This window comes from Abramis brama, assembly GCF_963993115.1.
Source record: "Abramis brama genome assembly, chromosome: 17".
NCBI classification, from domain to species: Eukaryota; Metazoa; Chordata; class Actinopteri; order Cypriniformes; family Leuciscidae; genus Abramis; species Abramis brama.
The window spans coordinates 23,583,185-23,609,007 of record NC_139979.1 but is presented as its reverse complement, the minus strand read 5'-3'; the positions used below and the strand labels follow the sequence as shown (position 1 = coordinate 23,609,007).

General features: G+C 39.8%; 2 protein-coding genes across 8 annotated transcripts in view; one reads left to right on the top strand and one right to left on the bottom strand.

Annotated features, from left to right (window-relative positions):
• The window catches only part of LOC311067164 (tumor necrosis factor receptor superfamily member 14), a 23,537-nt gene extending 5,633 nt beyond the window's left edge, over window positions 1-17,904 (bottom strand). For 2 of the 7 annotated variants that reach the window (XR_014603186.1, XM_084088823.1), the window contains exons 1-2: window positions 1,290-1,410; window positions 337-461 (exon numbers count right to left, since the gene is read on the bottom strand). Coding sequence is in view for 6 of the 7 variants with exons in the window: in XM_084088823.1 (XP_083944949.1) it covers window positions 337-461; window positions 1,290-1,297 (133 nt within the window). In the remaining variant the exon portion in view is untranslated. Of the gene's footprint in view, window positions 1-336; window positions 462-1,289; window positions 1,411-2,193; window positions 2,267-17,781 lie in introns of those variants that run through there. The other 5 variants (XM_084088827.1, XM_084088824.1, XM_084088828.1 and 2 more) reach the window with 5 other exon arrangements.
• On the top strand, window positions 17,731-25,823 carry tnfrsf1a (tumor necrosis factor receptor superfamily, member 1a). The gene is made up of 10 exons (XM_084088820.1): window positions 17,731-18,087; window positions 18,515-18,594; window positions 19,335-19,452; window positions 19,719-19,847; window positions 20,279-20,428; window positions 20,535-20,619; window positions 20,831-20,910; window positions 21,237-21,385; window positions 23,975-24,092; window positions 24,210-25,823. Exons 2-10 carry the CDS (start codon window positions 18,562-18,564, stop codon window positions 24,512-24,514), a joined length of 1,167 nt encoding a protein of 388 aa, XP_083944946.1. The 5' UTR covers window positions 17,731-18,087; window positions 18,515-18,561; the 3' UTR covers window positions 24,515-25,823.

Genomic DNA, 25,823 nt, shown 5'->3' with positions numbered 1-25,823 from the left:
AGCCGGTTTTGATATGATCAAAGGGTACATCCAGTCTTTTTCAATTGAAATATGCCTTGATTAAGTCTGCATAAGCAGTCTGCAATCAATTTAGTCTCTAAAATTAGATTATTCCTATACATTCCTATTTTAGATTTTCCTGCTTTATTACACACGTATTTGGTTCATACATGTTTAACTCAATACAGCCCTCTAAACTAAACTCCATTTATCATGTTAATTATCTAATCTTAACATTTGAACTCTTCTCAAGTTCAGCTCTGACTCAACTGTGCTCATTTCTCCTCAAACTGTCTTATGATTGCACTCACAGTGATGAGGCAGCATTTCATTTACCTGGTTCACATTTTTTGCAGCACTTATAATTTTCAAAGTACTCTGTGCTTTCATCGCACGTCTGCGATTGGACGAGAGGAAGGACATGTGACGAGAGCAGGACAATGAGCAGGGCAAGCATCTTACTGGAAGAGAAAAAAAGAAGATTGTGAAGGTTCAGAATGACACATGACACTTGGAATGACTTTAAATGTGTTAGCAGCGTATGTAAAGAGTCATTTAACTCATAAATGCATTACTTGGCTGTCAATGACTGATAAAGATGGCCTTTCTTGTTAAATGCTTAATGTAGCCTACTAATTATTGATAAATAACTTTTTTTTCCATTTATATTAAGTTCTTCATTTATTTTAAGATCTTTTAGCACTAAGTTATGATCAAATACATATAGGCTACACTACAGTATATAATTCGCTAAATGCAATTTATGCTAAATGCAACACACAGGTTTTGCATTGCACATACTGAAACAGTCTTTTTAAAATAATTGCACATACTGAAACAGTCTTTTTAAAATAATTACACAGCGTCGACAAACTAAGTTGATATTGTGGCTTTATGATGCTTGTGTCTTTATATTATTAACATTTTTACCAAAAATCAAGCTCGAATGGAGTTACAAGGTTTTTGACCAGCGCTTTTCTGGAAATTTCTGAGAATTTGTCCGTCATTATAACAGCCACATCTGAGGAAGTTTTCATCAACCAACAGGTTATAAAATTTACTGTAGCTATGTAGGCACTCAGTTTGTTCTATCAGTTGGTCAAAAGCTTGTGTTATTATAAAAGATGAAGTGCTATGCACAGGCTATTTAAGACACAACGACTGCTAGACTAGACACTCCTCTTCACTCATCAGATATGCCTACATAAAACTTTGATCTGTATATATAGATTGTGTTTCTTGAGTAAAGAAAACGCTGTACTTATTCAAACAAACAGTTCTTTATTTACCCTTGCATTGCAGACAAGCAGAGACGGTCCAAACTGCATGCGGCACTTCATTCGCCATAGGTGGGTTTATGAGGTTTTACCATAGACTATTTTCCAATAGTTTGATAATCCAATTGAGTTACGAGTCACGATTAGGCTTAGTCACAAGCTCTACTTAATACTTTTCGTTGGTTAAATATTTGCAAAACCCACAGATAGACATAAAGGGTGACTTGTGTTTGACTTGAAGCAGCGCTGCGCAGAGCGATGATTGGCAGCCTGACATCAAAGTACCGCGAGAGTGATCAGAGAACAGGCGGCTTCCGTATGCTTTCGAATCACTCTCGCGGTACTTGACGTCAATACACCAATTGGGCTGTGCATCGCTGCTTCAAGTCAAACACACCTGATAATTTATGAAAAAAAAGGACAAAATATGGAGATACATCGTCTGACAGCGATGGTATGTATTTTTAACTAGCCTAGGTTTTGATAAGTTATAATAATTTATCTTTATTCCAAAACGAATAAAATGTTGTTATAACGAACAATAGGTTAGTAGCCTCGTCCTCTATACTGTATGTGAATGGAATACATAAGTACATGCATAAGTGAATGTAATAATATTATACAACAATCTCAATGATTATACAACAATCTTTTGAGCATTCTTAAAATAAAAACCAGAATAGATGACCCTCGCTGACTTACTAAATTCAGCTTGACCCAGTTGCGTGAATAGCCTATATTTGAGGCTTTAATTTTTATTCGCTTGAACTTTTAATTAACATTGATATAAACATTTGTACCCTTACAATAAGATTATTATAGCTTGTGCATCACATTTTAACTAGCTTGCTTTTTTATTTTTTTCAATACCTGTTAAATCCTTTTATATTCGCAATGAGAAAGAGTAAAGTCTTACCTTGAAACAGTGTACGAGCAGGGAGTCAGTGATAAAACGACAAGAGATGTGAGTTAGTCAGGCCCCTCTGAAACTTTGAAGATGAGGGGACAACATTTCAGCATTAAATCTATCAGAATGTCACGATGAGTCATCTATGAACTAACATTTAGAAAACGTTATTGATGACTTTGCCGTAGGACCCCCAACTGAAGCAGCTCTCTGTTAATATTTCTCCTGCGCCTCTTTTTCCTACCCCAAAGTTTCCAATCAAATGTTTCATGTCTTGTTTTAACTTTCAAATAGTTCCAAAACAAACTCTCTCTTTCTCTCCTTTCTCAGTCTCTTTGAAACAAATACATACGCTCAAAAAACACTCTAGATGAAAAGGGTCTCATTCTGACTAAAACCATGAGTAAAAAAAGAAGCAGCTAGCACTACAACAGCTACTCATTCTGAGACATGAGATTAGTAGTGAGGTCAATGCTGAAATAACGTCCGATTCACACAGAATCCATGAAGCTCATCATCTTATCCTGAGCTCAGATTAATGAAGATGAAGACAAAGACTGGTTAGTGTAAAGTACATTATGTCTGAAATCTGCCTCAATGGTTTTTTTGTGGATTATTTTACAAAGCATATATTCACTTTGTTTTATCTTAATCCGTCTCCCCAACTGTTGTTCACACATATGAGCTGTCAACTTGTTGGTTTTATTCAGAACTGATACCACAAAGAGTGAAGAGTCATGTCTTTCTTGTAGACATGCCACTGTAGCACACGTGCACACACACAAGTGCAGTTAAGTGTTTACAGTAAAAGGAGGGCTTACCACAACATCACTACAACCACTAAGATATTGTGAAATCGGCTCATGCAGATAACATCACCTGCTGACTGGCAAGCGACCTTAAAGAACTCGAGTCTTTAAGTAAAAGAGTTTTCCCCCTTATGAGTGAGACCCCTCTTCAATGCTGTCATATTAGATCAATTTGGTTTTCTATTCTGTCAAAAATGTTACTATGGAGGTGTGGCAGTGTGCTTTGTATTTCAGTACTTTCCTCTCAATGTTTTCACACTTTCCCTTATAAGTGACATTTGATGGCAAATTGTGAAATAACTGATGTTCTTTTGAGCTAAGGGCTGCAGATGAAAATCCTGGCAGATAATGGAATATTTTCTTTTTGGATTTGCATTTGAAATTTTAGTAAACTGGTCATCTCTTGCAGAGAACCTGTGTTCTCCTTTATACTGCAAGTTCAGTATCCAGATTCAGGAAATGTCTTAAAGGAGGCCTATTATGCAAATTCACTTTTACATGGTGTTTGAACATAAATGTGTGTCGGTAGGGTACACAAGCACCCTATAATGATAAAAATCCACACACTCCTCTTTTTTTAATCCCCATAAATCATAAGCAGTGTCTCAAAACAAGCCGTTTGCAGTTTCTATGCAATGTGACGTCACAAATGCTTATGCCCCGCCCACATCTGCTGATGGACTCCGCCCTATTAGCATAAACCCCGCCCTGAATGAGCTGTACACAGTCCGCCGTGTTTATCTCTTCGCCAGAGCATTTAACAGCAGCATTCAAATAAGAAATGTATTCTTATTAAAGCTGCTAAGTTATTCAATCAAGAGCAGTGAGTGATTTTGTTTTTCTTTTGTTGTTTGATTCATATTAACAGCATATATAACAGTAGTACTGTATATTACGCTGCTTTCATTTTAATACACAGATCTAATAAAGCCTACACATGCAATTTCTTTACTTGCTGTTTACGTTAACAGACATAACCGACTGTTTATGTGAACTTTGTGTGTTTTTGACACAACCTTGTGTGTATTTGACAGTTTAAGTGCAATATGACATGAAAGAGAACTTAGTTTAATACTCATGGGGCGCGCCGCCAGCTCTCTGTGCGCGTGCTTCGGATGCGTGCGCTCAGAAAACCATATATCAGAAGTTTAGACTGATATGGCTTTTAAACGCGTGCAGATAATACACTTTCATGATGATGAAGAACTGCAATGTCGTGAGAGCGTGACCACGATAGAGATGATAATTAAAACCAATCAGATGTTTTAGGCATCTGAGATTATGATTATGATGCTCTCCAAGAAGGGGATCTCCAATCAGAGACCACTTTGAGGAGATCTATTTCATCTGCTGTATTATTACATGAGGTAAAGTTCTGTAAGAAGGCTTCCGTAGTTGAATAAATGCAGTTGCACGCAGTTTAATGACACCAAACATGAGATGAAGGTACAAACTCAGCAATCAGAGACAGAAAATTAACAAACAAAACAGGACTACACAGACAACAAGTCTGGCGCAAACAGAAGGTCCTTCTGTGAGGCTAATGTAGATATACCCTGAGTCTATTTTATTAAGTACAGGTCTGTGGGAATTGGGAGCAGGTGATTAAGGCTGATGAAGATAATCTCTTGACAGGTATATCGGAAGGAGGACAGGTACATCTCTCTATGGAGAAAATGAATGGCATTTTTATTTACGGAACCCAACTGTTGCCCTCTATGCCATCAGTCAAAGGTAAGGCGGCTACAAGAGACTATGGCTGAATCCGAAATCGCTCCCTATACCCTCAAATAGAGCGTTATTTGAGGGGAGAGCCATTTGTAGTGGTGTCCGAAACCATACTGGATGGTATTGAGTGCACTCATTCAATCCCACATTGCACCGCAATAACGAGTGTACAACCGATGTACGCTCAGCGCCTGTCCGAATTCGCTCACTCCTTTTCATTCACTCCTTCAAGTGAACATTATTAGTGGACTAACGTAGGGAATAGTGAATGAGGGTTTAGGGGGCGATTATAGATTCAGCCTACCTGAACCTGCAGTTTTCTGCCCTGCTGATATTTAAAATAACTGTTCATGACACATTGTCTATCTTAAGGACAATGTCTATAATACCTATAAAACTGTTAGCATTCCCATTCATATAAATAAAAGATTAATATCGGTCATAATTAAAGCTGCAATCCATAACTTTTTGGGGTTAAAAATTATCCAAAATAAATTTTTGAGCAAGTACATAACCAGCCAGAGTTCAAAACTATCTGCTTGCCTTAGCTCGATTCAAAACGGTAAGCTTGTAATAATGTATTTAATTCCAGTGGTACTGGTGGATTTCCACGGGAAATTCAAGCATGTCTTTGCGTCATTACACCACATATAATTTGCACGGTTTGACGTGATATGATAAGCGATCGTTAGATATAATCAGCGCGATTTACTGCAACGCTTTTTTCCCCTTAGTTGGTCAGAACAAAAGTGGATGTTACTTGTTCCGACGACATTTTCCGGTGAAAATTCGAATGTTGGTCATACTTCCAAAAAGTTGTAACATAAACGACTCTGGGTAAATGCGAATTAGCTCAAGGATATAGGGAATTTTGGAAATATTAATAATCATAACTCATGGTCATAATAATTCAGAAATCGCATGTACATTTACTTTATCAATTATCGAGATTACCTTGTTCCGTAACTGGTCTGGTCATCAGTCATTCGTCCAGCGAATAAATGTAAGATTATCACAGTTAGGAAGGGGTATTTACCAACTCCAAGAAAGTTTTATCTTCTGGCCACGAACATCAAACTTTCTGAGTTTATTAATTAAAACTACTCAATGTAGTCTATAATATCGAGCTTGTAGCTTAATTAGATCTTTTAATTTCATTGACTTTATAAGGTGGGTTTTCAAACAGACAGACATGTCAGACAGTGAAAAGTATAAATGGATTTTAATAAATGCAAAACTAGAGAGATTATATGAGCTACAAATATAAACGTACGTAAAAATGCAAACAATAAAAACAAACAAACATTTAACCAAACAAGAACATACGTGATCAGAATGAATGAAAGAAAGAAAGGAAGAAGGATATAGAAAAGCTAGTAATTATTACATACAGAACCTAATTTCACGAGACACCTGGAATCAGCTTTTAGACAGATATAAATATACTTGCAAATTTGGTCTCTGTTCGAGTGATGCTGAGGCAGGAAGCGCGGACGGTGTCCTGTTTCTGCTGCGTCTTCCGGTGTCGCGGGAAGCTTGAAAGGCTCACTGAATGTAACGTTTACCGGAAAATAAGATTCATCTCCCGTGAAGGAAGAGGCAAATATATATATCTTAGTTGCAAAGAACGGCAGCTTCTACATGACGCGAGGGTATGCGTCCCAGAGGAGAAGCCAAGGCAAGGCCTGGTCCAGCTGGTTCCGTTGGGAGGAGAAGCGCTGCGCGTGGAGAAGAGGAGGTCAGAGCAAGAGCAAGAGATGAGAGAGAGAGAGAAGTGGAGGTCTCTTCTTTTTAAAAGACATCTGTTTACGCCCTCTTTTTGGGACAACAGCAAATCAGATCTTCTGATCTGAAGCGGGAAAAAGTTTATTTGTGTGAAGAAGACACGCCTACCTTGACCATATGTCTTATGAGAGAAATAATTCATATTTCCTCTTAAGATTGTACACACAGAACAATACATCTTACTGTAATCTCCTATGTGTGACTGGTTGAATTAAAACAGGACGGTCAGACAGATACCCAGGATGACAGGTAAAGGTAGGAAAAACATAACGTTACATTCATATGCATAATTACACACAAATAAAGTGTGATTTAACACACAATAAAATTGTCAGTATTTCCATTATGGCATGTGAAGACACTTGAGAAACAAAGGAATACATATCAAACATTTTAGGGGTACTTTTCTCTGAAAAGCTCCATGAATGGTGTGTGTGTGTGTGTGTGTGTGTTGGAATGTCACGAGGCTGTAAAGTCACAGGAAGTTCACGCTGAACTGGGGGGGAACCCCAGCCACACGGGCGCTGGAAAATTACCCCGTGGGGAATAATTAACCAGAGCTGCTTCCCTAAGGACAAAGACGATGTGTTCGACACCCTCATGATTCACTTAATTTGAAAAACAGCTGGCCTGATGTCATTGTTGCTACAAAGTAGAATCTGTGATTGCGAATGACAGTATCCACACCGGCGCGGTGACTGACAGCCGCACATTCTCCTCAAAACATTGGATTCATCCTGTGCCGTGCCAAGTCACAACCATAGACTGTAAAAAATATGGACAAAGCGTCTGTGACGTCACCCATAGACTTTCTGAAGAACGGGTTTGAAGCCGTTTATGGGGGGTATGGGCGGCGCCATCTTGGAAAATCTTGGGAAATCCTAACCCCGCCCACCTTCTGACGCAGCGCGCGTCACTCAGCTCGCTCTGCTACTCCGGTTATCTCTGTGTATATTTTAGGCAACGAAATATGTTATAAAACACCATACTAACTCTTTTCGTTTTCATTTAAAGAAATCTTAAACATTATAGCCACACAAATGTGGTTCAGGCAACGCATATTGATTATATTCAACCGCACATAACGTTTGCCTATTTATGAAAAAACTAAATATAAAACACAAACCTGCCTCTTTTCATTTGAAATATAATATAAAAATATTAAACATTTTATGGTCCAGGCAATATGTGCATTTGTACTAAACAACAGATTTTGCAGTAAACAACATTACAGATCATCTTCGTTGTATTAAAATTTAAAATGACAAAACTCAACCCAGTCTCTTTTTGTTAAATTTCAGTTTTATCAATATTAGCCATTATAAAAGTATAAGTAAAAGGTATAAGAAGCTATACAAATAAAGCAAACAATTCAGTCAAACATACAAAGTCAGCGCTCTAGTCTAACCATACAACGGTAAAGTTAAATAGCTTGTAAAGTTATGAAACTTCCCCTCAGCCAAAACGATTGCCCAGGGAAAAAATTATAGATTCACAAGACCAAAAATCGCCCATTAGATATAGACAAGACGAATTATATCTCATGTTTAACCACTACAGAGACGCCAGAGTCCACGGCAAACCTCAGAACGTCTAGCCGAGGAAAGGTTGCTCCAGGCGGGGTACATGAGCGCCGAGCGCCCGGTCATCGCTGGATCAACTGGATAAAATTTTCATAAATCTTTAAATAAACCACAGATTTGAGCTTTAAACAACTACATTCTTGCCTGAAAAACTCTTAAAATTACATTTCATGATACAGAAACAGTAGTATTATATGTCAACTGTATTAAAAAATGGCGCTTCTTATGTTGTCATTCTCCGTGGCGCTGCCTTGTCAGCTGTCAATCAAGCTGTCAATCAAAGTTAACCACGCCCTTATTGTCATACATTTTATATCTAAATACGATCTAAACTAACGAGTTAGAAAAAAATTCACCCCCCTCACAGTTGTCAGGCTGTAACGAGGACGCTGAGGCTGAGTGAGAATCCATGTGCAGAAGTTTATTAAAGACAGTTTCCACAAACAAATACGATGAGGCAGGCAGAGGGTCAAAACCAAGGTAGCAGTCAGATCTTTCAACATACAAAGGGGAATTCCAAAAGGCAAGAGTGAGTAGGCAGGCAATAGGTCCAAGCAAAAACATCAGTCCGATCAGGCAACCAAAACAAAGGGGATAATCCAGAAAATCGAAAAACAGAGAACCAGGCAGAATCATACACAGTAGACAGGCAGGATAAACAGGAAATAACGCTCGGTAAGGCAGATAACTGGCAATACTTTGCAATGAGTACAAGAATGGTCTCTGGTTAAATAGCAGTCAAACAGGAAATGAGTGCAGAAGAAGCAGAGGGAGTGGAACACAGTCAGTACTCAGGTGAGGGCTCCCTCTGCTGGTTTGGCATTACAGAACCCCCTCCTCTAGGAGCGACTCCTGGAGCTCGACGTGGGCGTCCCCGTGGTCGTGGCGCTGGTCGGTCGGGTCTGGCTCGATGAAATTCCTCGATGAGAGATGGATCCAAAATGTCCCGGGCAGCTACCCACGATCTCTCCTCAGGTCCATAGCCCTCCCAGTCCACCAGATATTGGAGCTGACCCTCTCTTCGTCGTGAGTCTAGTAACTCATTCACTTGATAAGCAGGAGTTCCATCAATGTCCAATGGAGGTGGTGGTTCTGGGGTCTCATGGCCAGGGTCAGCATTCGGGTGGACCGGTTTGAGGAGGGAGACATGGAAGGAGGGAGAGATTCGGTAGTTATCAGGAAGCTCCAATTGGTAAGTGACCTCATTAATTCTCTTAAGAATCTTAAAAGGGCCAACATACCTTGGACTGAGCTTCCTGCTTGGCAGCCGTAACTTGATGTTCTTTGTCGAGAGCCAGACCCGTTGTCCTGGTTGGTAGGGAGGATGTGGGCGACGTCGTCTGTTGGCCTGGAACTCCTGTGTTCTCACGGCCCGCTGGAGACGGACGTGTGCACTGTCCCACACCCTCTCGCTACGTTGAATCCAGTCGTCCACTGCTGGGACTGAGGAAGGTTCGCCAGACCACGGGAACAAGGGAGGTTGGAACCCCAGGACGCACTGAAAGGGGGTCAGGCCAGTGGATGTGTGTGTGAGAGAGTTCTGAGCATATTCTGCCCAAGGTAGAAACTCAGACCATCGATGTTGCTCTCGACTGCAGTAGGTTCGTAGGTATCTGCCGATTTCTTGATTGAGGCGTTCAACTTGGCCGTTGGCTTGAGGATGACATCCTGACGTGAGACTAACGTTAATATCCAGTTGTTTGCAGAAAGCTCTCCAGACCTGGGAAGTGAATTGTGTGCCCCGATCGCTGACAATATCTTCTGGGAGACCATATACTCTGAAGACATGGTGGAACAGGGCTTGGGCTGTTTCCATGGCGGTAGGTAGTCCCTTTAATGGGATTAGGCGACAGGATTTTGAGAAACGGTCTATAATGACTAGAATAGTGGTACAATTGTCGGAGGGAGGTAGATCAGTGACAAAGTCTATGGATAGGTGGGACCATGGGCGTTGTGGGATGGGTAGTGGTTGTAGGAGACCGGAGGGTAATTCTTTAGGGGTTTTAGACTGGGCACAGACTTGACAAGACTTTACATAAGTGGTGACCTCTTTGGCCATTGCAGGCCACCAAAATGAATTTTGTAGCAGACGAATAGTGCGAGAAATACCGGGGTGGTCTGCACTAATGGAAGTGTGGATCCATTGCATGATACGTTGACGTAGACATAGTGGTACGTACTGTTTGTCATGAGGGCAGTGAGCAGGTGGTGGTTCACGTTGTTGTTCTTCTTGTAATTCCTCCATGATGTCCCTGGAAACTGGAGCGAGGATGACAGAGTAAGGAAGGATGGGTTCTGGAGTGAGATGTTTTGTGGGAAGGTCGTATCGTCTGGAGAGGGCATCTGCTTTACAGTTCTTACTGCCGGGCCGATAGGTTACTGTAAACTGGAAGCGAGTGAAGAATAGAGCCCAACGAGCTTGACGTGGGTTAAGACGTTTTGCGCTTTTGATATACTCCAAATTTTTGTGATCTGTGATGATTTGAAATGGGTGGACCGCCCCCTCCAACCAATGTCGCCACTCCTCGATGGCTGCCTTCATGGATAGCAGTTCCTTGTTCCCCACATCATAATTCCGTTCAGTGGCGGTTAGTTTCCTGGAAAAGAATGCGCATGGATGTAGTTTGCCTGGTTGACCATGTCTCTGTGAGAGTACTGCCCCGATACCACAGTCGGAGGCATCCACTTCTACTATAAAAGGTAAACTGGGGTCTGGGTGTTTCAGAATGGGGGCAGACGTGAATCTTTCCTTCAGGGTGATAAAGGCATTGGTGGCTTCTTTATTCCAGCTGAGTTTTGTGGGTTTACCTTTTAGAAGTGATGTTAGGGGGGACGCTATGGTGCTGTAGTTGCGGATGAAGCGTCTGTAGAAGTTTGCGAAGCCTAAGAATCTTTGTAATTCCTTGACTGTTGTGGGTTGGGGCCATTCGGTGACTGCTTGAACCTTTAAATCATCCATCTTTACTCCATGGTGACTTATGTGGTAGCCTAGAAACGAGGTTTGATTAACATGGAATTCACATTTTTCTGCTTTGACGTAGAGCTGATTTTCGAGTAATCGAGAGAGGACTACTTTAACATGGTTGATATGCTCTGCCTCAGACTTAGAGTAGATGAGAATGTCATCAATATAGGCTACCACAAACTGGTTGAGAAGGTCCTTGAAGATTTCATTGATGAATGATTGGAAGATGGCAGGTGAGTTGGCCATCCCATATGGCATAACTTGGTACTCATAGTGCCCCCTGGTGGTCAGAAAAGCAGTTTTCCACTCATCGCCCTCCTTTATTCTAATTAAGTTGTAGGCACTTCTTAAGTCCAGTTTAGTGAAAATGGTGGCTTCCCGCAGCTGTTCTAGGGCAGAGGGTACTAAAGGAAGGGGATAACGAAATTTGACAGTCACATTATTTAGTCCTCTGTAATCGATGCAGGGTCTTAGTCCTCCATCCTTCTTTTCAACAAAGAAGAATCCTGCAGCTGCTGGCGATGTAGATGGACGAATAAAACCTGAGTTCAGAGCCTCTTCAATATACTCTTCCATTGCTTGACTTTCGGTTCGGGAGAGAGGATAAACTTTGCTTTTGGGAGTGGCATTGGGAAGCAGATCGATAGCACAGTCCCAGGGTCGGTGTGGTGGAAGCTGTGCGGCCTTGGTTTTGCTAAAGACTTCAGAAAGATTGTAGTAATAGGCGGGGATGTTCACAGTCTTGAGGGTATCTGGACTTTCAATGCTGGTTGTGAGACATGGTTGGGGTTTAGTGGGAAGGCAGGGATCTAGACAAAATGTGGACCAATGAGTCAACTCACCATGATACCAGGAAATGTCAGGGTCGTGAATAGATAGCCAGGGATGTCCCAGGATGATCTCGAATTTGGGAGAGTCAACAATATACAGTGTGATAGACTCTTGATGCAGCAAACCGACATTAAGTGTGAGAGTTTTTGTTTGATGAGTGATCCCCTCTCCAATAAGTGTGTCATCGATGGCCTTGATTTTGATAGGTGGGGTGCATGGTTGAATGGGGATGTTATACTTTGTGACAATGTCCTTATTAATCAGATTCAGAGCGGCTCCAGAGTCAATCATCGCTGTTAATTCAAGAGACAATGTGTCAGTCCTGAGAGTAATAGGTAAGGTAAATTATTTGTTACTGAGTAAGGAGAAATGTTCAATATTTACCCTGGGAACAGCTTGGGATTTGTGTGGACATCCTAGACTGCGATGGCCTGCTTCACCACAGTGAAAGCATAACTGATGTTGTCGACGCCTCTCCCTTTCCCCTTCAGAAAGTCGGGAGACGTTGAGTTGCATAGGTTCGTCGTGAGGGCGTGCCTCGATCGTGACTGGAATCTGTGAACTGCTCTGATTTCCCCTGTTGCCCTTGCGTTTCGGAGCCTGTCTCATGAGGTTATCAATTTTAATGGCAAGAGTGACAAATTCAGAAAAGGAGGAATTCTCTCCTTTACAAGCTAGTTCAGTTTGCAGTTCAGTGTTGAGACTACGGTGAAACATGGCCTTTAAAGCGATATCATTCCAACCACTCTGTGCAGCAAGTGTTCTGAATTCAATAGCGTATTCAGCAGCGGTGCGGTTACCTTGTGTGATGTTAATGATTTGTGTTGACACATCTTTGCCTCCGGCGGGGTATTCAAACACTTCACGGAGTTGCTGGATGAAATAATCCACTGAATATCTGAACCGTGAATCAGAGTCCCAAACTGCTGCAGCCCAGTCGATAGCTCTCCCCGTTAACAGCGTCATTAAGAACGCACATTTCTTTTCCTCTGACTCAAATTTATCCCCTTGATGATCAAAGTACAGTCTGATTTGACGAACAAAGCCTTTACATTGTTCAGCAGTACCATCAAACTTTTCAGGAAGGGCAAAGCTTACCGTTCTTGGCGTGGGTTGTGGAAGTGATTGGATGTAGTGTGTTAGATGTTCGTTGACTGATTGGAGCTTGGTTAATTGTTCCTGGTATTCCTTTAACATATTGCTTTGATAAGCGAATGCTGCTTGCAGGTTCGAAACTTCTGCTGGATTCATGGGTGGCGAAGTATTCTGTAACGAGGACGCTGAGGCTGAGTGAGAATCCATGTGCAGAAGTTTATTAAAGACAGTTTCCACAAACAAATACGATGAGGCAGGCAGAGGGTCAAAACCAAGGTAGCAGTCAGATCTTTCAACATACAAAGGGGAATTCCAAAAGGCAAGAGTGAGTAGGCAGGCAATAGGTCCAAGCAAAAACATCAGTCCGATCAGGCAACCAAAACAAAGGGGATAATCCAGAAAATCGAAAAACAGAGAACCAGGCAGAATCATACACAGTAGACAGGCAGGATAAACAGGAAATAACGCTCGGTAAGGCAGATAACTGGCAATACTTCGCAATGAGTACAAGAATGGTCTCTGGTTAAATAGCAGTCAAACAGGAAATGAGTGCAGAAGAAGCAGAGGGAGTGGAACACAGTCAGTACTCAGGTGAGGGCTCCCTCTGCTGGTGTGGCATTACACAGGCACTCGGAAGCTATCGAAAAATACAATAAAAGTCCATGGGACCAACCTGTAAAAACATGAATTTATGCTGTGAAAACGGACATTTTAACATGGGGGCTATGGACATTTGCTCCCTTTTGGGACCTGCCCCTAGCGGATTTCCGATGTATTGCAGTTTTTCGCACTTCCGGGTAGGCTTCATTTTTCAGATCAGAATGTTGCCGCTTGGTCTCAACCCACGTAAAGTTGATCATTCCGCGAATAACTGCAATTGACCTATGGCTAAGCCACACCCCCTCCACTCACTCGGACAAACAGTCAACATTCGGTAACAGGCGCTATAGCGGTAGCTGTCACAGTAGGAGACATTTCACAGGAGGCAATTGATGATTTTTGGAGACAGAAAGATTATATATCATCTCGAAGTCACCAAAAGGGCCTTAACTATACATTGGAGGGTTATATTAATAATTTCATTGTTGAGAAGGTCGATGAAAAGCTTCAGCTCCAGACAAAGATTTACAGGTCACAGTGTAACTTACACGTTATAGTTTGGTGCTATTTCGCTTCAAACGCTCGCTTTATACGCGCGTCCTATTCGCTTTGGACGCGTGAATGGATTCAAAATGTTCAAGCGTCGAACTAGACGCGATACGCGCGAATTTGACGCTCTATTTGCGTTTGGTGTGAACGCAGCATAATGAACAGGCTGCGATGTCAAGATTGCAATGCTGGATGAGTGTGTGTATCAGAGAGAGAGAGGCGCGGGCGCGATCGAACAGTGGAAACATAAAAACATACTCCATTTTGTTCATACAGGACATCATTACAACTGCAAAGTGTTTAGCCTACTTATATTTGTGTAAAACACAACATTGTGTCTGGCTACGCAGCTAGAAGCTAGGCTAACGTTATGTTAGAGATGTTAAAGATAACGTTCAAATACGTTGTTTACTTACCTTAGAACAGATGTAGACATCCTTGTTTAATTCCGTTTAGTTGGTGTTGTGGTCTACCGCATAACTTAATCCAGAGCAGACACTTATCTCGGTTGAAATGTGGCTTGGGAAAGGGTAAAAAATACACACCGTCGCCCAGCCTCTCAGGATAGCTAGTGTTGGAGTTGAATGTACCCCATGCACACCGTTTGACCATTTTAAACTTAAAATGACAAGAAAAAACATATAAAAACGAATGAAAACTGACTAACTGCAATGCATTTCAATGGACGTGGAAGCAGAGAATGTCCCAGTGTATGGGTTAGCTATGTGCACTGTGATTGGCTCATCGCATTTGGGGGCGTGGCTTAGCCATAGGTCAATTGCAGATTTCGAACAGAGATGGCGACAAAGAGGAAAAACTGCGGACTGCAGGTTTAAAGCCCAATTTATACTTCTGCGTCGAACTTACGCCGTAGCTACGTCGTAGGCTGTGTGTAGCGCGCGTACCCTTCGGCGTACCCTGACGTGCACCTCTCCAAAAATGTAACAACGCGTCAACTCTACACGGACGCAATCGCTGTGATTGGTCTGCTAGGACCGCTCCCTCGGGTTTCACATGCTCCCTCTGCGCGCGTGAACGTGGACAACGACGCAGAAGTATAAATGAAAACCAACGCGTTGCCTACAGCGTAGAGGCTCCGGCGTAGGTCCGACGCAGAAGTATAAATCAGCCTTAAGTTAGGCTATTTGTCTAATATATGAATCCTGAGCCTAAATTCAATCTGTTCATCATATAAGCGATCGAGCTCCATTTCTAACATGAGAATAATTGTTAAATCTGCCAGCAAACCCTGCGGGTGCAGTATTGGCCTTGTTGGTCAAGCTAATGAAACAGCAGGATCTTGCCATTTGAGCCATGTGGTTATGCATTGCAAATTAAATATCAAAACTTAAAGGAGCATTGCATAGGTTCTGAAATTTCTAACAGTTACTGACACCAGTGGCCGTTAGAGGAACTGCAGCCAGTCTCATGCTCGTTCTCGGTGCGCACACGCTTGTACGACCACATCAACCAGGGTTGCCGCAGCAACCACTGACGGCTCATCGAGATTCACCAGCATAATGTTTGAGGTAAGAAAACACCATTTGAAAACACTACCGATTGCCGCTGCTTACTAATAATGTCTGCCGTGCCGTACGGATGTAAGCCCAAGTAGACGAGAACGCGCATTACGTCACATTTTGTGAATTTTCGCGCTGATTCGGGCCCGACTCCTCCACACACAATTGAGCCTACAGGCTGATAGAGGCAACCGTGGTGGACAGTCAAGGTGTCATTCTTTTTATTACATCATGGTTGGCTCATACATGTACACTGAAAACTGAAAACTCTATCTTAAAGATTTTTTTAAGTAAAAACCTACACAGAGCCCCTTTAAAGAAGATAAAAAGCCATATAAATTTAATACACAAGTAGCAGAACAAAGTTTTGTTTTGTACTTTTTGTTAATTAGTCTTTGCACTAGAATAATCCGTGGGCAATTTTTACAATCTCCATGGTTACACTGCAGGTCACAGGGGAAATGGAGACAGGATGTGGTTTCGGAGGTGAGGAAGTTATTTCTTTGCCTCAGCAGCTAAGCGCAACATTCTGTCTGCTATTATAAAAGAAAGTCTTTAACTTTTTCCTCAACCTAGAAGTGAACAGTTTAAGAGCCTTATTAGCTCATATTCCACCTAGAGAAAAATAAATAAAGACAAAACTTGTAACAGGGAGAGCTATGAAAACATTTCCTCATTTGTTGTGCAATTCAAAAAAGCATGTACATAAGCCATGTATGTATTTTTATGTGCAGTCTCTGCAGTGGTATGAGAATGGGCCATTACTTGAAGGGATAGTTTGCTCATAAATGAGAATTCTGTCATCATTTACTCACTCTCAGGTCAAACTCATAACTTCCTTCCCTACATGGAACACAAAAGGAGACATTTTGAAGAACTACTCCTATTTGCATGCATTAGCCTAAAGAGTCTAGCATAAAGAGGGCCTCACAACCACCATAAAATATGATAAAAGCATTCCATGACTAGTTTTCTGAAGCCCTATCGTGACTCTTCATGAGAGTAGAAAGGCACATCATACACATACTTCCAAAATTGGCTCAAAATATCAGACATGTTTGATATCCTCCCACTGGATGGAACAGTCTGAAGCTCATCATTTTTATGCAATTCTTTTGTGAAATCTACTCTGACTGGCCAAAATCTGCAGGCTGGCTCCAACTTTCGGCAGCTGGAGTTAACTCGTCCAGACTAATCAGGGTAAAAGTCACAGTGTATTCCAGCAAATTATAGCGATGTCTGACTCATTTGTGTCAGATCTTATCAATGAATTGGTTGATCTTATTTACAAAACCATTTTGAAAGATTCAATCTGACCTGGTTTTCAAGTTCAAATCACTTACTCAGTAATCCGGATGCAAGTTGCAACATACCAAAACATTCTTAAAAATGTATTTTTTTTAGGAAGAAAGTCATGACATTAGGCTGTTTCATTTTTGGGTAACTTAAGTTTTCTTTAACTCTAGTTTTGTAGCACAGAGAGTTTGATAGAAAAACTATGTGTTAGGCTATAAGATAAAGTGTATTCTCCAACACTCAACAAAAGACATCAACATAGGGTTACACTTTATTTGAAGGTGTCATTGTTAGGGCTTGTTCACACAGAATGTGTTTGAAAAATGCAAGATGCGGGCAGTGGAATGGGGAAAAACGCAAGGTCTCAAGATGTGTGTTTTTTAAAAAAAAGTTTAACTAAAACTACGCGTTTTTAGAATGCCGTGTTTGCGCCAGACGCTGCAAAAATCGCACAGCGCGAGCGCAACGGTTCACGTCCGTCTAGCGCGTGTTTACATAGAAAAGCAATGGAACAGTAGCGCATTGGAATGGAAAAACGCGTTCTGTGTGAACAGCACCTTACAGTGTAATTATAGGCCTATATTTAAGGAATACTGAGTAATATTTACAACATGTAGGCTACTTACAATAGGGTAGGATTAGGGTTAGTTGATGTAGGCTAATTATGCATAGGCTAATTTACTTTTATTACTATGGTAGCCTACATGTAGCCTACATAACAAGGACACTGTAAAATAAACTGTTACCCAACATAGCAATGCTTGCTTTAATACTTTAATACGTTTAGCACATTTTGTGTTCTGCAGTGTGGCGCCATCACTGTGTAAAGACTGTACCTTTCTCAATGTTATAATAGAAGCTTCACTTAGAGTAGCATACTTTCGGTTTCATCCCGCTGCTCGAATTCCTTCTTGAGAACACCATAGGGCATAGGCACGCGAGGAGGAGCGGACTATCGTGTGACGCATAACATTTCCAGTTAACGACTGCCCTTCCTTCTCCGAAGAAATGGACGGTAGTGATACTTTACAAATCTCACGTTTTTAACACGCTTTTCTGTAGTTATTTGCTACAGTAAGGATGATACAAAAGTTTTTGGGAGGATAATAAAGGAAAACATTGCTATCGCCATGAGTAGAGAGGTAAGTTGTTCTCAGTAAAATCTCTCAATCTCTGGCAATCTTTAGTATGACTCTCTCAAGTGCAAGTGTGGGCGTCGAGACTGTACCTTAGGGTTAAAACGGGGGGGAAATGTTTAGTAGCCTAGTCTACATGTCTGTGGGGGTCTCATCTGCCATTAACAATGACATCTGTATTTGATACTGTGTGTGGTTTATATCTGATTGTAAGTTTCTCATGTAACGTTAGGCATTATTTCGCAACAGGTTAAGCTACTGTAATGATACTCTGCTTGATATAGGCCAACAAGGAAATAAGAGTTCATATAACTCTTGCATTGTCTTGACTATGTGATGTTATGAAATGAATAATTCGGTAATTATTTACTGTTACATGCACTTATTTATTCCCCCTTCTTTCATCCTCCGACCCTCCGCCCTGTCCGGACAGTGTGTTTGGTGAAGTAAAAAGCTGCTTTAGCGCCCTCTACAGCGGCCATGAGGAAATGTCAGTTGTGCATTTTATTGCTGGTAAGACAGGATTTGCAAAGCAATTTACTCTGCAGTAAGCCGTCATTTTCAAAAGTGTTAGTTGACTATCATTAAGGGTTGTTTTGATTGGTTAAATATTTGGTTACTTTATCTATGGAATGGGGTACAACGTTCAGGTTCCGTAATTTATTTTTAATGATAATGTATTAACCTTTTAAGACATGCATGAGATTTTTCAAGTGATGATATTTGCTTCTGTAGAAGCCATGAGGTTTTGTTTTTTTAATGTTAACCTTAATGTCAAGGTTTTAATGTCAACCCTTACCCTTGCTTTATATTGTACATATAGTTAATTCTTCAAAAAAACAAAAAACAAACAAAATTAAGGCTCTTTCATAACTCGTTATTTGACTGGACATCTAAATGTTAAGAATCTTTTTTTTTTTCTTTTTTTTTATAAAAAATTTATGTTTTTTCTAATGCTCTAATGCAACAAACATCATTGTGATAACAATGTTGTATATACATTTTTGAATCAGTTATTATGTATTCGGGCATGCTGTTGGTATTAAAATTTGTAGGCAGTAGACTGTCCAAACAGCCATTCAGTCATCTTAATCGTTTATTCTCACAATAAAGACACAATCTGACCAGATGATGAGTGAAAAAGGAGCTATTTGAAATTGCGTGAGATATTACTTCTGGTTTATTCACCACGTTTGAAATGAAAGGTCAATCATTTTGACAAATATCAAAAGGTGATATTGTGTTCCCCACAGATTCTAATCAGCCAATCATATACAATATCACATTCTGCAATTAGTGGAGCCGGGACAAATTGTCCTGAAAATTTATACTGGACTAAGAAGGGATTCTGCTGTGATAAATGTCATCCAGGTAAAGCAAAATTCAATGCTTTAGTTTATAGATGTGAAATGTGTCAATGGAATTGCTCTTTATGTCCAGTTTATGTCCTTTCATTAAAATGTGTGATGTGTTTGGTTAAAAGAACATTAATCATATAATGGAGCAAATCTGTTAGCATTTCAAACAGGTTATTTGGATAATGTAGCAACGGGGTGTGTTTTCCACAGAAATCTTTTGTTCAGCTTCCACTGATGTTTTTTTTCTCTCCTCCTTTCTACTCGCGTTTCCTACTTTAGGGTTTAAGTTGAAAGCGGAATGCCCTGAACCGGATAAAAGGTCAGAGTGTGTGAAATGTGAAAGTGGAACCTACCTGGAGAAATCAAACTACAATAAAAACTGCTTCAGATGCCAGACTTGCAAAAAACGTGAATGCCATTATACATTTCATTTTTTGTATTTCTTGTTTTGTAAGGATAGTTTCACCCAAAAATGAAAATTCTGTCATCATTTACTCAACCTCACATCGTTACAAATCTGGATGACTTTCTTTCTTCTGCGGAACACACAAGATATTTTGAAAAATGTTTTAACAGGTTTTGTCCATACAATGATTGTCGATGGGGTACAACACGACATTGGACTCCACTGACTTTAATTGTATTGACAAAAATAGATTTAAAAATATATATTGTTTTGTGTTCTACAGAAGAAAGAAAGTTATAAATGTATGGATGAACATTATTTTTTTGGAGGAAAGTATCCCAGTAAGTGGATGATTGTTAAAAACTTCACAATAACCAATTCATGTGATCTTTGCCATGTTTTCACATGTCTCTCATCTGTCACTTATCCACAGCCAATTCCAAGGAGATATCACCATGTAAACACGATACCGATAGGAAATGTGGGTGTAAGGATGGATATTACAAGAAGAAATTAGACGACATTGAATGGGAATGTTCTCCCTGTAAGAAATGTGGACTTGGACAGTTTACAACTGGGGCATGTAAGTTCCTCAAGCTTAATTAAGCTTCATAAATTAAATAAAGTTAAATATTAATATTATATTTACATTGTAGGATACCATTGGTTAATGTTTCCATTTTTGTCAGGTAATGAGGAACAGAATACAAACTGTACGTGCAGAGAAAATCATTACCCTGCTGAGGATAATAACTCCTGTAAGCCATGCACTGAGTGAGTCACCCTTAAGTACCCGTCAGCCCTGCTGGCACTTGTTTAAGTTATCACATTTTATGTAGAGTGTATTCCCTGCATGTCGTTGCTGCTCTTCGCAAACACTGAAGTGTATTGAATTAGCCCGTGAAGATTATTTTAGTGGCTAATTAAGGTAACTGAATAACATAATAATCAACATGTTTAGTAAAGTTTTCTCTACGCCCTATAGATGTGGGAAATGGTGTAAACACTTGTGCATAACCAGCACACCAATCCCTGCTAAATCCATCCATCCAACAAGTCCTTCAGGTGAGTACTACTGCTCAACATCCATTCAAAATGTGTGTCCATCAGAAACTATGAGTGAGTTGTTGATGTCTGTTAGCTTTCCTCATATTGTGGATGCCTAACAGGCTACTCTTGGCAAACTATGAATTTAGAGTGTAGCGATAAAGAGAACCAGGACAGAAATCTCTGAAAAACATGAGTAATCTTGGGAAGTCCCGTTTAGCATTCATGTTCTTTTGAATTTGCCCTGCCATGACTAAGCAAAGTGTATCTGCGGTCCAAAAACAACATGCCTTCAGACAAGAGTTGAATTTAATTGTGTGTTTCTCTTCATATTGACCTTTCAGGCACATTACCTCAAATACTGGTTCCCGTTTGTGCATGTATCACGGTTGTAGCATTGGGAGTGTTCATGTTATATGAAGGCATCAGGCTTCAGAGGAAGAGGAATCGTGCATTGTCAACGCAGTCATCATCAGCTGCTCCTGAAGATCAGGTAAAATTCTTGATTAACCTATGACACCATTCATCTCCTCAGTGTGAATGATTCACATTTGATGCTAAACGCATAATTTCTGTAGTGCTGTTTTCACAGAACATGATTCAGTTTTGATGATATATACTAATACGTATACTTTTTCGCGAGGTCCCTCCTTTTGGACTCTTAACCAAACTAATTTCCCATAATACAAATAATGACATATAATAATGCTAAACTGGTTCTGCTCACCGAGGCTTATTTTACTGTATTATTTAAAATACAGAAAAACAGTAATATTGAGAAATGTTATAACACTTTCAAATAGCTTGTTAGTTTAAAAATAAATAAAATAACTTCAGTCTTCATTGTCACATGATCCCTCAGAAATCAAGAAGCATTTCTTATTATCATCAATGTTGAAAACAGTTGTGCTGCTTAACATTTTTGTGCATTCTCTGTTTTGATCAATTCAATGCATCTTTGCAAAATAAAAGTATTAATTTCTTTAAAATATGTTTTCTTATACTTGATCAAATAAAGTTATAGAACTTTTTCAGCCCAAGACCCCTTGCTGAATGGATAGAGCAGGGCTCAGAATATTTATCCAAGATTACATTTTAATCTTACTTCAATAAATATCTAGTTCAGTCATGAAACTCTAGAGAGCGCTGGCTGATCTGTCCTTTACATGTAATCTGATTGGCCTCTGCTGATCCTGCAGCCAATGAGATTGCTTGCTCAACATTTCAATAGTCTGGTGGTTCAGTGTTTGCTCTGCTGTAGGGTCCTGTAACGATGCTCTGAAACCCTCCACCTCCCCCAGCCCCGCCTGCCTAGATCTGCAACAGGATCAATGTCTATTTATGCAGCAGCATATACCTTACATGCTCTCAGCAACGTGTCTGTGTATCTGTTAGCAGTAGTAAGTCCATACGTGCTCTCAGCAGCCGCGTTGACATCAAATACATTAACATTGCCATATTCAATAACATGCTAAAACTATTTCGAGAGTTGTCATGATTTAACTTAACTTATTACATGGCTTGGTTGAATTCCAATGTAGAATGCGGTCTGTTATTTCTTGATAACAGACGCTGCGAAGTATAACACACCGTTGCCATGAAAAACAGAGCGTTGTTATGGACGCGGAACGGACTATTTTCTTTAGCGGAAGCAATACAATCGTTTTTAAATCAATAAACTCCTTTTTATAACAATAATTTGTGTCAAATTATTTATTTATTTTGTAGGTAGCCATGTAATAAGCGGGATAATGTATAGCGAGGCGGTTGTTATACGCTGATTTCACGCAGCCGTTATTTTGAAATAACGAAAATGAAATGAAAGCGAGGCTCCGGTGGGAAGAAAACCGGAAGTGTCGCCTTTAATCACAGGAGAGTCGTGAATGCGATGGCGTATTGTTGTGTTTAATGATGTTGTGTCAATTCTAAAATTGTACATACATTTCTTTCATACTTTAGACTATATACAGTGAAATTCATTTATAAATAAAATATTTTTTTTATTTATATATAATTCAGAAAGTAAAAAAAGAAGCAGGAATGAACTATATACATATCCTATATTGGATATTAATATCCAATAGTGTAAATCGCGGCAGCAGCTTCAGGTTGGTAGTCCAAGGCATTGTTGTTTATCTTTACTTCCGGGGTTCTTCCCACCGGAGCCTCACTTTCGATTTCAAAATGGCGGCTGCGTGAAATCAGCGTATAGCGAATAACAACCATAGACAGATAACAACCATAGATATCATATATAAACGCTAGATGTCTCGTGCGCGCTGCTGGCCAATGGAGGTCGACGTCCGCACGTGGCGGCCATCTTGCCACAGTGTGCTCGCTCACTCGTTTAATGGTGCATGTACTTTTAAATAACCATAACTTGCTCAATTTTCTACCGATTTTCAAACGGTTTGGTTTGTTATAAACGTCAGAGATGTAGTTATGACACTGCATACATACACTGCATACATATGAATAATTATAACATACATGTTCAAGCATTCGGAATTATAGCCACGTTAATAACGTTTGTAAGAAACCAAACCGTTTGTAAATCCGTCAAGATTTCAGCGAGATAAGAGGATTTGTGTGCATGCTGATCACTCACCTTAATTCACAGCTTCACTGTGACAAGATGGCCGAACGGTGATGCCGGAAGTGACTGCGCCATAAGACATCTAGCGTTTATATGTGATATCTATGATAACAACCCCTTCAGGCTCCGCTTCGCGTCGGGGTCCCGTTCAGCCTGTCGGGGTTGTTATTCTCTATAACAACCGCCTTGCTATACATTATCCCTTACTTGTTATGTGTGGGGACAATGAACCATTTAGCTGTTTTTTCAACCATTTGTTAACTCTAGCTTTGGTTGAAGTTAACTTTGAATATCCTGAATATTGTTTAATGCATTTTTTCAATTTGTTTATTGAAGACCCCTGTTGTAAAAAAATAATCGCCAAGAAAATTCATGGACAGTTTCTCGCGTATGTCAGAAGATAGAATCTCCAAGAGTTGGATACGACTGAAATGATTGTTTTATGCATGTTATTAAATAATTATGTTTATTTTATGTTTTCCACAGACATTTATTATCACTGTGCCACCAGACAAAATAAATGAGAGCGCTCCTTTTATAAATCTGCCATGCGAACCAGAACAGCACAGAAAACTCCCAGACTGCGTCCCAAGAGAGATCAAAAGTATGTCTGTGTGTATTTGTTTCTACACACAAATTGTTTGAGTAATGAAGGTTAAAGATTATTAATGTCGGTTGTCTTTCTCTCCCCCATTTCTTTCTCTGGCTATCGCTCTTCTAGTTCACGAGTTCTTCTATTTTGTGCTGGATGAGGTCCCTATCGGACGATTTAAAGAACTTGCACGTCGGCTTGGTGTTTCTGAGCAGAACATTGACAGGGCAGAACAAGACCACCGGAACTGCAAGGATGCCCACTATCAGATGCTGAAGGTTTGGAGTGACAGTGGCAGTGGAGGAGGGAACAATGTTTTGCCATATCACCGCATCCAGATGTTCACAGAAACATTAAAGGACATGTGTTTGGTTAACTGTGCAGATAACATCGAGAACAGGTTCCTTTCGCAGGGTACGAGCTCTTCATCATGAGGCCATCGGAGGAAAAATGGAGAACAGGGCATTAATAGAGATCTTAACCTTCCACTAAATTCCAGTGGATTCCTTTGAGAGTGGAAGTGTATTCCAGTTTAACACCATGTCATATTTCCAGGTGTCTCAAGATTTCACACTAAAATGTTACGTGAATTTTGTATATACAGTATTTCATCAAAGCTTTTTCTAGTGCTGTCAAAGTTTATATGCTGCATCTGAACAAGGTTGGTGGGGTGGCTGGGGTTTGGGTTGTAATTTTGTAAAAATTTAATGGAGATGACATAATCATGGATATTCTCTCTCAGTTCTCCTTTTAATTGCACAAAACTCACAAAAACATGTCCAGGTCACATTTCACCATATTACACTATAACACTACTGTTCAAAAGTTGGAGATCAGTAAGGTTATTTTTATTTTTTGAAAGAAGATTGTTATGTTCACTAAGGCTGCATTTATTTGATCAAATTACAGCAAAAATGTGACCTGATCATGTTCTTGATATGTTTTGTGAGATTGAGGCAAAAAAAAATGCCTTCAACTGTATAGATTTATTTTTAGTATTTTTGAAACAAAAGCTCGCTTTAATTGCATTTGTATTGCCATGTTTTCTGTGTATCACATGGGCTTTTAATATGGTGATGGCATTAAAGTTATGCATGTGCAAATATAAAGCTGATTTGACCACAGATGATTTGTATTATCAAGATAATCAAGGTAAGTCTTGATTGCTGAATATGCTAATGAGTGAATTAAGCATTGTCTGGTTTTCAGTGTTTAAATGTTGCTTAAACTTTTTTTTAAATGTTCTATCCACTCCAGCTGAAATGTATTTTTGTTTTGTTTTTTGTTATTACACATATATTTGGCTCATGTCCCCAAGACAGCTGTTTTTCTATTCATTTTTTATGAAACTTGAAAGCAGGTTAGAACAGCCAATCTTTTCATCTCCATTTCATCTTGTTTCAACAGCGGACGTGGGTTTTACTTCCCACTGTCTTTCTTTAGAAATATGTAATGTAATATACAAGCCAACTTCTGTGCATTCATATTCCATTAGCCGATTAGAAGCATTTGTTTTTGCTTAAAAACAAACATATATATAGATGTCCCCAAAAACTACTTAAACATTCGGAAAAAGTTAAAAAGATTTTTTTTATTAGATCCCACTGATATCATGCACTTTTTCACTTTTTTAATAATTCCTGTATGATTTACCCATATATGGTGCCTTTATGTGTAAGAAAGATTATTATGATATGTAAAATTATATATCATCTACAACAAATAAACAGTTTATATTTTGAA

Coding starts and splice junctions, on each gene's coding strand:
- tnfrsf1a (XM_084088820.1), top strand. CDS start 18,562: ATGAGGAAATGTCAGTTGTGCATTTTATTGCTG. Junction 19,453..19,718: donor CTGTGATAAATGTCATCCAG/GTAAAGCAAAAT, acceptor TTCCTACTTTAG/GGTTTAAGTTGAAAGCGGAA. Junction 20,911..21,236: donor CCATCCAACAAGTCCTTCAG/GTGAGTACTACT, acceptor TTGACCTTTCAG/GCACATTACCTCAAATACTG.